General features: G+C 44.7%; 1 protein-coding gene across 1 annotated transcript; it reads right to left on the minus strand.

Annotated features, from left to right (window-relative positions):
* Positions 1-6,536: 6,536 nt before the first annotated feature.
* rnf214 (ring finger protein 214) lies at positions 6,537-11,641 on the minus strand. Its single transcript, XM_067520767.1, has 6 exons — positions 10,648-11,641; positions 9,644-9,873; positions 9,433-9,566; positions 9,103-9,331; positions 8,334-8,543; positions 6,537-7,692 (listed from the first exon to the last, which is right to left on the minus strand). The coding sequence occupies exons 1-6, from the start codon at positions 10,739-10,741 to the stop codon at positions 6,841-6,843; spliced, it is 1,749 nt and encodes a 582-aa protein (XP_067376868.1). The 5' UTR covers positions 10,742-11,641; the 3' UTR covers positions 6,537-6,840.
* Between the last annotated feature and the right edge of the window lie 4 nt (positions 11,642-11,645).

Raw genomic sequence — 11,645 nt, forward strand, 5'->3', positions numbered from 1 at the left:
TCCTCCAACACTGTCGGAGGCCTTCTGTGGGCCCACAGGCCCCACTTTTGACCACTGCTGATCAAGATGGATGCTGTGTGTGAATTGTGCTCTCTGGTAATTTAATGGACAATACATAACAGGGACTGTGTATTTATTTCCGTGCGCTTCAGCGGCATCAAAAACAGTCACTTAACGGGGCAGGATTTATGGTGTTTGGGTAGCAAATTGGCCTTTGATGGTTCCCACGCAGGCTGCGGCTGCATCCCCACGGAGCCTAATGGGCTTTGCTCTAATAGCGTCCCTCAATCATCGCCACGAATCTGAAACATGAGCTCTTCGGCTGACAATTAGCAAAGCAACGTGGGGGCGAGACGAGGCCGTGATGGGTGAGGAACGCAGGATTCATCGGGGTTTTCCAAACGCTCCTCAGCAGCTCATGAAATAAGGAAAAACAAGCTATTCTTTTTGGCTCCCCCACCCCCCCCTCCCCCCCCCCTCCCCCTCCCTCTTTTCCTCCCTTTCTTTCAGGGGGTTGGGGCGGGTGAAGTTAAACTGATAAATTAGACCTCATTTATTGGACAACAGTTGGAGTCGATACCCAGGGGCCTCTGCTGCACGGTGTGGTCTGGGCTCCATAGCCGCTAATTGGTTCACTCTGTGTGGATGAAGGGGGTGTTTGGCGGTGGTGGTGGTGGTGGTGGAGAAGAGATGTTTAAGGGGGTGGGCGGGGCAGTCAGGATGAGTAGTGCTCTCTCTCACCACACACACACACACAGGAGCAGTTGCCTTGCGGCGAACGTCCACGGCACACGCCGCGAAAACGGACGAGACGAGCGCTTGATTTGACAGCTGGGGTGGAGAGGCGGGTGGAGGAGTCATGTATAGATTTTTGTGTCTGTTGTTTTGGCTTATTTGTGTGCTTCTTTTACTCAGTCAATCAAATTTAATTGACACCGCTGGGCTGGGGCCAGGGGCCACGCAACACGCTGGGATGACAGGCCTTTAATGCCAGAGAGAGGAGAAGAGGTTCTTTTGCCTGTGAAGGATGGAGGGTGGGTGTGGGCGGGGTGGGGGTTGGGGGTGGGGCTGAGGGTGACAGTTCCTCGCTCCGTCAACAGCATTAATTGATGCGAGGACAGTGATGATGGATACTAATAAATACAACCTTTAATAAAAAAGGTAATTAGATGGCGTCCTGTGATCAACACCATTCGTCTTCCGCCGAGGCCTTCGCTCTGACACCGGGCCCCATTTACATGCAGCTCGGGTTCATCATTTGCATTTTGGCCACAGCGAGAACACAACGCAGAGATCACAGCAACAACGGGTCAGTCGGTCTGTTGTCTCACAAAGAGTCAAAACCCAGCTGCTGATGCTACGTAGCAGTTCTCTTGCGTCCTTGATTCGTCCAAAGACATGAACCTGAGCAGCTTGGCCTGGGTGGGGAAGTGAGATGGCAGGACTCCATAACTCCATTTGGCTCTCAGGTTCCCTTGAAGGGCGACTTCACCAGTTTCCAACTTTAACTTGAAAATGTACATTAGTGCGTTTAAACCTTCCTCTTACTTCTCTACATTAAAATAGTCCCTGTTTCTAGCTGCAAAACTCCTCCAGATGACATCACCCAGAGGAGTCATTCATCAATAGGTGTTCAGATGATGTCATCTGGACGAGCTCCGGAAAAAGCTTTTGACCGTGATTACAAACTCATTTTAATATACACAAGTCAGAGCGATGTTTAATGACATTCGTTTACATGTTCTACCCAAACCACAACCAGAAGAACCAACTTAAAAATCAGTGAAGGCGTCCTATAAGAAAAACCCTGCGCTGGAGCTCTGCACAGGCCTAAAACCAAGATCCAGCCTGGACCCACATGTTTACCACTAATCCTTTATCGCTGCAGGTCCACGCAGAGAAAGGTGATAAAGGAAATAGTGGGCTGACCAAAGTTTGACGGTGTGTCGTGCAAACCTGAACCTTAAACCAACTGGCTGATCCAACTCCGGCTCAGACGTGAGACAAGCCAAACTGTCGTTTTAAAAGAATGGAAGAAACAGAGAGAGACAACTGCTCCAGCCTGAATGTGACACATTTCTTCTCTAAAAATTCATATTTAACACTTAGAGAAGTGTGGATGGGAAAAGTGAAAAAGCAGCACTGCCCCTCCCTCATCAACTGCTGCAGTGTGTGAGTGTGGACTCGCCACAATTTCTGACTGGTCCTCCATCAGTTTTTATTTTCATCTTCTCAAGTGGACTAAAGATCTGTTCCTCAGGCCTCACAATGAAGCCTGGAGAAATGCGGTGTGTGTTTTTCGGCACAACGGTGACCCGGAGATTCTCCTCTTCACTGTTGCCCATGGTTTGCTCCAGGGGGATTTGTGGGTTTGCCTCTACGTACTTGTATATTCTGGACTTTGTTATGTAAAGTGCCTTGAGATGATTTGGTTGTGAATTGGCGCTATATAAAAAAAGTTGAATTGAATTGACTTGAATTGAATAACATCAGAAGCTCTGGTTCCTGGTCCTCTGACCTCTCAGGCCTCTGTGTCTGTGCCCGGTAGCCCCCATTCACAAATGCCTACATGCTAACTATTCGTTAAGCTTTATTTAATCGGGAAAATATGAGATTAGGATGTCTGAGGCAGCAGTTCTAGATTTCAGCAGCCATGTGGAATTTCAATTCTGTTAAAATCATACAATGAAAGCATGAGCGAGGATGAATGCATTAAGGAATTAGTGTTAGGAAACCACATTTAAAAATATCAAACGCAATCATTTTGCTTCATTTTCAAATCTGGTTTATTCATTGAAATATTTTCATGTTGAATTTTTGATTTTCTTTCATATTGCTGTAATTCAGTAATTCTGTGTTTCACCTTTCATTCAAAAGGATGTAACAGAAGTTCACCTTTTCACTTTTTATGTTTTTATTGATCCCACAGTGGAAACATGAATCCAAACTGTAAAAACATATCAAATTCATTTATATTCAATTGATCGTCTTCACATTTAAAGAGCCTCTTTGCCGCACTGCGCTTTATTCTGAAAACTTTTTTGTTTTTATTGATTTTTAAGTAGGATTTAAATTTGCTGCTTCTTGTAGTCCCTCTTCATTCCTTCTTCTGCTCTTGACGTGTTATGATTTGTCTTAAATGCAGCTGTTATTAATTTAGTCACCTGTGTTTGTTGTCGCGTGGCCAGTTTAAAGTAACTTCCCAACATTCATCGTTTATTAATCATCGTTTATTAAAATCCGTGTTTATTTTACCATGTGGCTAATCTGTGCAGTGCGACTACGCTGATGTCTGCTGGTCTGTAGTTCCGCCGCAGGGTCATCGGGGGGCAGCATTGCCGTTTTGAACCTGCAGCAGCAGCAGTAACAATCAAGAGTCCAGCAGCAGAAGCAGCAGCAGCAGTTTTGCTCTTTAGCGCCGCTTTGGCATTTAGCTCCTCTGTCACGCAGTCGATTTTGTTGATTCTGGGCATGAAAACAGCAGCGGTACCTTGTTAAAGTGTTTGTTCAGCCTTCAGACTGTTTGTCCCCCGAGGACCCACTCACTCAGAGCACGTATCATGAATAACCTGCAGTTAACTGGTGTCTTATTTTAATTTTCCTGCCTCTGTAATTGACAGTGGGCTCAGTTTCCTTTGGAGTGGAGAAACCGTTTGTGACCCCGGAGACGATGCCGATCGTTGATGATGTTCTGTAAAATGTCAGAAATACACGAGTGTTACACTCAAGGAGATGATTGATTTTTTTATTTTCTGCCCCAATTTCTCCAAAGTTGTCTTGTGTGGAGGCAGGAGGTTTTCAGCAGAGATGTTCTTTAATAAACGGCTGCTTCTTCCTCCTCATACAGAGCTGAAAGAACAACAGAGAACATTAACATGAGAGGAAACATTTCACTGGCACCATCAGGCTCCGAAGGTGTCTGTGAACTGAACGCCGGCCTTCGGCTGTGTGGACCATCAGATGTCCAGTGAGAGGTCGACTAGTCTGAAAGCAAAATGTGTTAACAGCTGACCTGATGATGGAGCTAAATGAAACATCATATGATTGATGTACAATATACATCATATGTTCTGCACAGTGCATCCATCCATTATGAGAGGTGAGAGGTAGAGTCCAGGTCTCCAGTCAATCTCAGGACCAACACAGAGAGACATACACAGACAGACAACCATTCTGCCTACAGACGATGCATGTTTGTGGGAGGAAACCCACGTTCTAGCTGTGAGGCCGTAGCACAACACTTGACACTTAAACCTGAAGTTTATTATTAATTCAATGAATTAAACTACTATGACAGACAAATGTCCACATCCACCCAGAACTGAATGAGAAATAGATTTTAAAAAAACGAAAACAGCGTGAAAGCACTGGTTTGCAGAATTCACTGAATTTACAGCGGAGTGTGTGTTTGGAGACCTGGAAGACTAATGCACACGTGCTGCAATGGGCTGCAAGTTTACTTAAAACTGAGTTGGAATAATCTAACTGTTCCTGGGAAAGGTTTTTCACTTGTTTACAGACAACGAGGCTCCAAGGACTCAATTACACAACACATATCTTTATAACAATAACTTAATATGATTGTTCCTTCACACGTGTGGTGTGGTGTGTGTGTGTGTGTGTGTGTGTGTGTGAACGGGCTTCGTCTGTCAGTTATTGCTCAGCGTAAAGACGACAGTGGAGCCTCAAACCTCTGATCGCTCGTTCTCACTCACTCCGTTACCTCCTTCTGAATGACATAATAGTCAAATAAAACTCTCATTTTGCTGAGGGGTCCTCTGGGAGCCTCTTAGGGGGCCCCTGAGGGTCCCCAGACCCCACTTTGGGAGCGGACGGTCGGGCCCAAGTTTACAGGCTGCGGTAATGATGCTTGTTTGTCTGGCGCTCTGTAAATCAAGCCGACATTAGAGCTGTCACAGGATCCACTGGAGTAACAGCAGACCATCACTAATGCCCCCAAACCCCAGAGACCCCCACCTCCACCCTCCATCCTTCTCCTGGATCTATAACCCCACAACCAGCCTGCAGAGGACATAAAAGTACTTTTAAAGCCAAACACACCATTTAACAGGAACCTCTGAAGGACACAAAAAGATCCTTTTACTGAAAGTTTTTTAATTAATGTGGAAGGTAGAAGACCAACTGGAAATGAGAACTTTAGGACCACCTGCCTAACATTTACTGGGTCCCCCATTTACTGCTTAACCCGCCCTGACCCATCAACATCTCACGTGGTCACCAATCATGTTTGTGGGGGTTGGTATGTGTGAAAGTGACATCCACCGGAATGACAGCTCACCTGCTTCCCATAGTGCATCCTGGTGCCATCTCTTTGCCAGCTGAGTGACACACATGCACTTGTCCATCTACATTATGAAAAAGAAAATTCATCAGCCCAGCCCACCTTCCTCCATTGTTCATGTTCTGATGCTCACTGTTGGCGCTAATAGCTTCCTGTTTTCCTGTTCCAACGTGCAACGTCGGCGTCTGTTTCTTCCGAGAGAAACTCGTCTCTCTCAGGACTTGAATCCTGCTGCAGGGCCTCTCCTCACCCTCCAACAATCTCTCCACCCTCAGCAGCATTTTGTCTTTATTTTCTGCAGAGTCCTTCATTCATTAAAGCAGCTTTACTGGTGCGACGAGCGGCTCTTATTGGCACTGCTGCCTGGAAAATCGGTCAGAGTCGGCAGAGAGACTAACCTTTACACTGAGAGAGAGAGAGAGAGAGTTTGTTAGAGGACAGATGGATGTGCAGGCAGTAAACAGGAAGGCAACACACACACACACACACACACAGGCTACATATAGACACAGTGTGTGTTGTGATATTTATTGGGAAGCGACAGCTGCTTTAACCCAGCACATCGACCGCCCAGCGCTCCCATTAAGGCTGACTGGGAAGCCCACAGGGAGAGAGAATCTGAGTGTTTGTCTCTGGTCTTTAAAGAAAGAGGTTGTTGAGTGATATCACACTGTGTGTGTGTGTGTTTTTATAGAGAGGTGTGTGCTGTAAGTTTTATAATGAGCATCCATCATCAAATGGAAAACCAGTCTGTATTTATAAGTCTGTTATTAGACACATGTCAAATTTCAATGTGTTTTATTTTGTTTATAGTTGACGTTTTAGTAAGATTTGTGTTTTCTGATGTACAGCACCATTTTGAGGTACGTCTGCTGTACTGGATTACTTCCATGTTAGGTTGTCTTTACTCCATGCTCTGCATTTACTAGTCATTTTGCAGTTGTAGATTCTCAACACTGATGTATTATTTTGGAAGACGTTTTGTTGTTAAATGCATCAAGTTCAAAAGTGTTGTTGGCATAAATTGAAGTGGTGCTTTTACTTAAGTGTTGAGTTTTGTGTACTGTGTTTTAGCACAAAGACTTTGTATTAAAATTCATTTCATTGTCTCATCCTACAGCCGCAGGACTAAATCAAATTTATTTGTGTGGATGTTTCCTTTCATACAATATTGTTTAATTTAGAGGTGACTGATAAGACAGTATAAGCTCATGCACAAACATGCCGAAGAAACTTTTCTCTAACACGTTTTATTGCGTTACCATGGTTACCAGGTTTCGCAGTAGGTGATCTAACGTTATATAATAATATAAAAATAATATTATCTGCTTCAAAAAACAAAAAACAAAAACAAAAAAACCCTTTATTACAGGTGGTATTTAACAAACATGTAGAAAAGTTTTTCTGGTTGTGCCAGCAGGGGGAGCCAGCTCTAACTTCAACCCTTCATAATTCCAGAACATTTAGAAATCAAATAAGAGTCAGGCAGTGGTAAAGTGGTATCTGGACGAGCACTGATTACAGTGCTGTGGCCCTCTTCACTTTCCTGGGCAGAAGGGGCAGGAGTTGTTCTTGCTGGCCTGTAGCCACACTCGAATGCAGTCTTTGTGGATGATGTGGGAGCAGCTCAGTGGGTGGCGGCTCTCTGGATCCACGTGGTTCTGGCACATCAGGCAGAGTTTACGGGCCCCGGCAGACTGACCTCCACCTGCTGCTGCTGCTGCTGCTGCTCCTGCTCTCTGAGGGGGAGGAGTCGGTCTCTGGATGGGGGCGGGGGGCATGGGTCGGCTGATAGGCCCCGGGGCGGCCTTCTCGTTCTGTGCCAGCTTGAAGCCGACCTGCTCGATGACCTCCTCCATGGTCATGCCAGCTAATGTTCCCCGGGAACTCTTCACTTGCTGCAGCAGGGACGTCAGCTGACTCCTGTCGCACTGTGGGAACTTCATCTTGAGCTTTTCCAGGACTTTGTCCAGTTTCCCGGCAGGGGCTGACGGGGGTGCAGGGGCAGCACTAGCGGGGGCAGCAGGTGGAGGGGGGGAAGGAACTACTGGGTGTACAGGTTGAAAAGGAGGGGATGGGGAGAGGCTGGGAGTAGGAGTTACCCTGACTGGAGGTCTGAGGTGGGTAGGGGGTGGGTGCAGAGGCCTGAAATGGTGTGGGGGGTGGTGCTTTGGTGTTGGGCGGGGTTGGTAGTAGTGGTCAGGATGTGGGGGGTGGTGAGGGTTGGGGTAGTGGTGACGGTATGGGGGCCGGTGAGGGGGGTGGAACGGCTCCTGATAGTTTGGGTGTTTGTGGGGAGGGAGGTGCTGGTGCATTGGGTTAGGAGGAGGTGGGGGCATGAACTGAGGGGACGCTTGGTTCTGCATCAGCTGATTGAATGTCAGATCAGCCTGCGGGAGGAAAGAAGCGCGACTGTTAGTGAAGATAAGAGCGTGTTTTACAACCAAACCCTTCACTTCCTCAGCAGAGACGTGATTATTTCCAGGTTTTCAGGATGTTTGGAGTCTCCTGCCTGCAGAAGCTGACTAAAAACCGTTTCTGATGTTTTCACAACTTAATAAAAATCTCAGCTTAAAAAAAAAAAAAATGCAAAGAGAAACAGCAGTAATTTTGCTGATAGTTACAGCTGTTTTTTTCTTTAATTAAATTACTTTATTGATGTTCCATTGATGAACAGGACACTGCTGTTTGCAGTGTCAGGATGACCTACTCTAACTTCTTGTAAATGTATCCTACATTTGCGGAAGTTATTACAGGCTATTTTTTGTCATCTAAGAATATTCAAAGAATCTGTTCCTCAGACTTGATCATCTGGATTGTATTTCATGCCTCATCTGCACCTGTTTTCGGTCTGAGCGCCTGCCAATTCCTAGAGTTCAGGTAATTAATGGTCCAGTGTAAGTGGGAGTTGGCGAATTGAGAAAACAGGAGTCAGAATCGTTTTTCACTGATTACATGCTTTTCAGTCAACCGTATAATTAAGCATCGTCAGTCAGTTATGAAATCCTTTAATACATCACTAATGTCTTACCATGGGGACCTGTGGCAGAGATGGTACGTTAATCCTGGGGAGAGACTTTAACTCATGACCCTGCTGGAGCTGCTGAAGAACCTCCTGAAAGCGGCTCTGGAGCTCAGCCTGGTTCCTCCGGACCAGACTTTCCTTCTTCTCCCACTCCCGCCTCTCATGTGGATACTGCTGTGGGAACTCTGCCCTGAGAGCATTCAGGTACTGCTGCACCTATGAGAGGAGATCGTTATCAGAGTGTCCCTAAGCTTCACCCACACGTTCAGATTTTCCCAGCTTTGCTATCAAGTAGCTTCGAATGGAAACCAACAAATAAGAGTCAGCAGTTCAGTAACTAGTCAGACATTTATGGGTTGTTCACACATGCAGCCACAAAAGTCAGGCTGCGCTATGACAACCTATATTTTGTTGTTGAATGCCAATGGAGGAACAGATGTGCTACTGAGTACCAACCTCTGTGCGCGGCAGATGCAACAAGTGAAAAGATGAACATTAGGAAAATCCGCTCTCGGATGCAGTTCAGCTAGAGTCAGGTTGGAGCTAATCCAGAGCATTTCTGATTCCAGCAGAAACCCAATCAGAAAGTCGGTTTCCTACTAACTCTGTGTTTAATAAGTTATGTATCAAAACAGGAAAAACCAAACAAAATAAAAAAAACAAAAGGAGCAAGTGTGCTGTAAATAATGTGCTCAGCTTCACCAGAGTGGAGCTACAGGGAAATACATGAGATCTGTACGTGTGAACACGTGGTTGCAGCTCTGATGACGGATACCTCTCTTAGCCAGCCCTCGATGCGAGTCATGGCTACGTCTCTCTGCTTTTCCACTGCAGCGATCTCATCCTGTAAGGCCCTCAGCTCGGCTTCCTGGGCCTCCTTCGTCATTCGCTCCATTTCCTGCCTCAGGTCCTCCAGCTCCTCCTGCCACCTCCGCTGCTCCTCGCTCTGTTCTTGTGTGAGCGCCGTCAGCTTCTTCTCACTCTCCTCCAGCTCCTTGGCCAGCCTGATCAGAGACAGAACTGTGCTGAATTGTCAGACAACAATCATACATTGACACAGATATACTGCGCATCATCCCGGCCGATTTACGTTACTAGCTTTTACCGGTTTCTTTCCTCCTCAGCTTTGTTCTTCTCCGTGGTCATTTCCTGGTTTTTAGATAAAAAGTTCTTCCTCGTGGCCTTGGAGTTGTTCAGTTGCAGTTTAATTCGCACGGAATCAATTTTTTCTAAAAGAGCCTGAAAACACGAAAAGACATTTTGCTACAGTGGCCTTATTTCAACAGTGTGTGTGTGTGTTTATGTGCCAGTCTGACCTGGTGCTGGCGGGTGGTCTCCTCCTTCTTCCTCATGAGTTGTTGCATGCGTTTCTCGTGTTCCACCTCCTCTTCGCTCTGCTTCTTTATAAGACTGTCATACTGCTCTGTCAGGTTGGTGCCGTGGTCCAACATGGCCTCCACCTGACTTTCCCAGTCTGGTTCTGTGTTGATGCCCAGCTCTCCTGTGATGCTGTCCGTCTGCACGGCCTGGACCTTCTGCAGCACATCTGGGACCATGAAACACAAGGGCCAAAGGCTGAACTACAGGAAAAGATACTACTCGGAGTTGATAATTGGAAAAGTTAGTTATTTTAATTCTCTGGCTGCGTCAATTTCATTCGAACAGCAGCTGTCATGGAAATTGTAGTTTTTGAAGAGAAGATCATTATGTAAAACTGCTTGATTTATCTCGGATTTCCATGTAAATTCTAGATGTTTATTTTGACTTATATATTATTTCTTTATGTATACAGGTAAGTCTCACTGGGACACAAGGTCTCATGATCAAGAAAGGCCCGTTTTGTTCTTGTGATTTTGATTTTATTTATTGATATTTCCATTCTATTTTTTACTATTTATTTATAAATAATTTTTATTCCATCTTTTAATTTTCCATCTTATTTGTTATGATTGTCTTTTTTTTTAAAAACTCGTTTAATATCATTCATTACCATTTTATTTATAATAATAAAATGTAGATGATGAATTTAGTTAATCATAACTTTGTTTTTCTAATGCATTTACATTATATTTGCATTTTGAACCTACAATATCTCATGTGCTTTAATTGTGTTGAAACGAATGTATTTTATTTTAGTTTCATACTTTTTACATTATGTATTTATCCTCCAATAATCCTAACTTTAAAACACTAACTTTACTTATTAGGTTCTAACACTTTGTCCATGTGTCATCAGAAAAGCCCCAGACACACAAACTAAAATTCGGAGTCAAATTATTTGTATATATTTTGAAGCCAATAAACGAGATTCTGACTTTACCTTCCACTGTCCTGTCAGCCACGTCCAGCTGGAGTTTGTCCACCTGCTCCTGAATCATTTGTTGGAGCTGAAGCTCGTCTGCTCTGGAAGCCATGTTAGCTGTGCCCCCGCTAACGGCCGAGCTAAAGCTAAATGTTCCGCAGAGACAGAGAGCGGGCTCAGCCAAACAGCGGATCGGCTCAGTGCCACAAAACTGCCGTTGAGATAGCAAAACAATAACTTAATTAGATGCTGTTATCAAACTAAACTACCAGCTCACCACAGCTATATCTCAAACCGGAAATGAGAATGTGTGTCGGTGAACAAGATCCGACTGAAAATCGGCAGGATTATCAGGGGTTCCTAGAACGCATGTATGTCGGCCGTCACACAAAGATCGTCTATAGAAAAGCAAAATCAAATTCACACAAACGACAGATTTAATCCCTGAACAGGCAAATATGCACAGAACAACTCAGCAAATCTAATCATGTAGCTTATCAAATGTATAAATTCTCCAAAATTACCAAAGCATAAATCGTAAAAAGAAAACTTTATAAATAAATATAAGGGTTAGCCAGAATGTATGACAACTTGAGATCAACAGCTCTCAAGTTGTCCCTTCAGGGGTCGCCACAGCAGAACGCGTTCCGCCCTACCACTGCCCCCCGAATGCATTATTATACATCGTATCCTGTTATTGTATTCTATTAATGTGTCGTTTAGTTTTATTTTCCACTGCGTTTACTTGTTGAATTATTTCACAATTTTCAAAATATATACGTTTATAGTCTTTGGAGGATTTGGTTTTTTTTTTAAATTTGATTATTTGTAGTATTTTGGGGTTTTTATTTATTTATTAGATTTGTTTAATGATCCTAAATCTAAAACCAATAGCGAAACGGTGAAACGGCTGGCTGCACACAAACGGCGGCGGAGTGAGGCCTCTTCAGGTCCTTCTGCTCTCCGGCTCCCATCAGGACTCCCGCTCAGTCACATGACAGAGCTGGGAAAACCTC

Source organism: Channa argus, chromosome 11, assembly GCF_033026475.1.
Source record: "Channa argus isolate prfri chromosome 11, Channa argus male v1.0, whole genome shotgun sequence".
Taxonomy (NCBI): Eukaryota; Metazoa; Chordata; class Actinopteri; order Anabantiformes; family Channidae; genus Channa; species Channa argus.

Excerpts from the sequence above, each read along its gene's own strand:
- rnf214 (XM_067520767.1), bottom strand. The coding sequence starts at position 10,741 with ATGGCTTCCAGAGCAGACGAGCTTCAGCTCCAACAAATGATTCAGGAG. Across the intron at positions 9,874-10,647 it reads GGCTGACAGGACAGTGGAAG|ATGTGCTGCAGAAGGTCCAG; the intron begins GTAAAGTCAGAA and ends TCATGGTCCCAG. Across the intron at positions 7,693-8,333 it reads CTCTGCCACAGGTCCCCATG|GCTGATCTGACATTCAATCA; the intron begins GTAAGACATTAG and ends TTCCTCCCGCAG.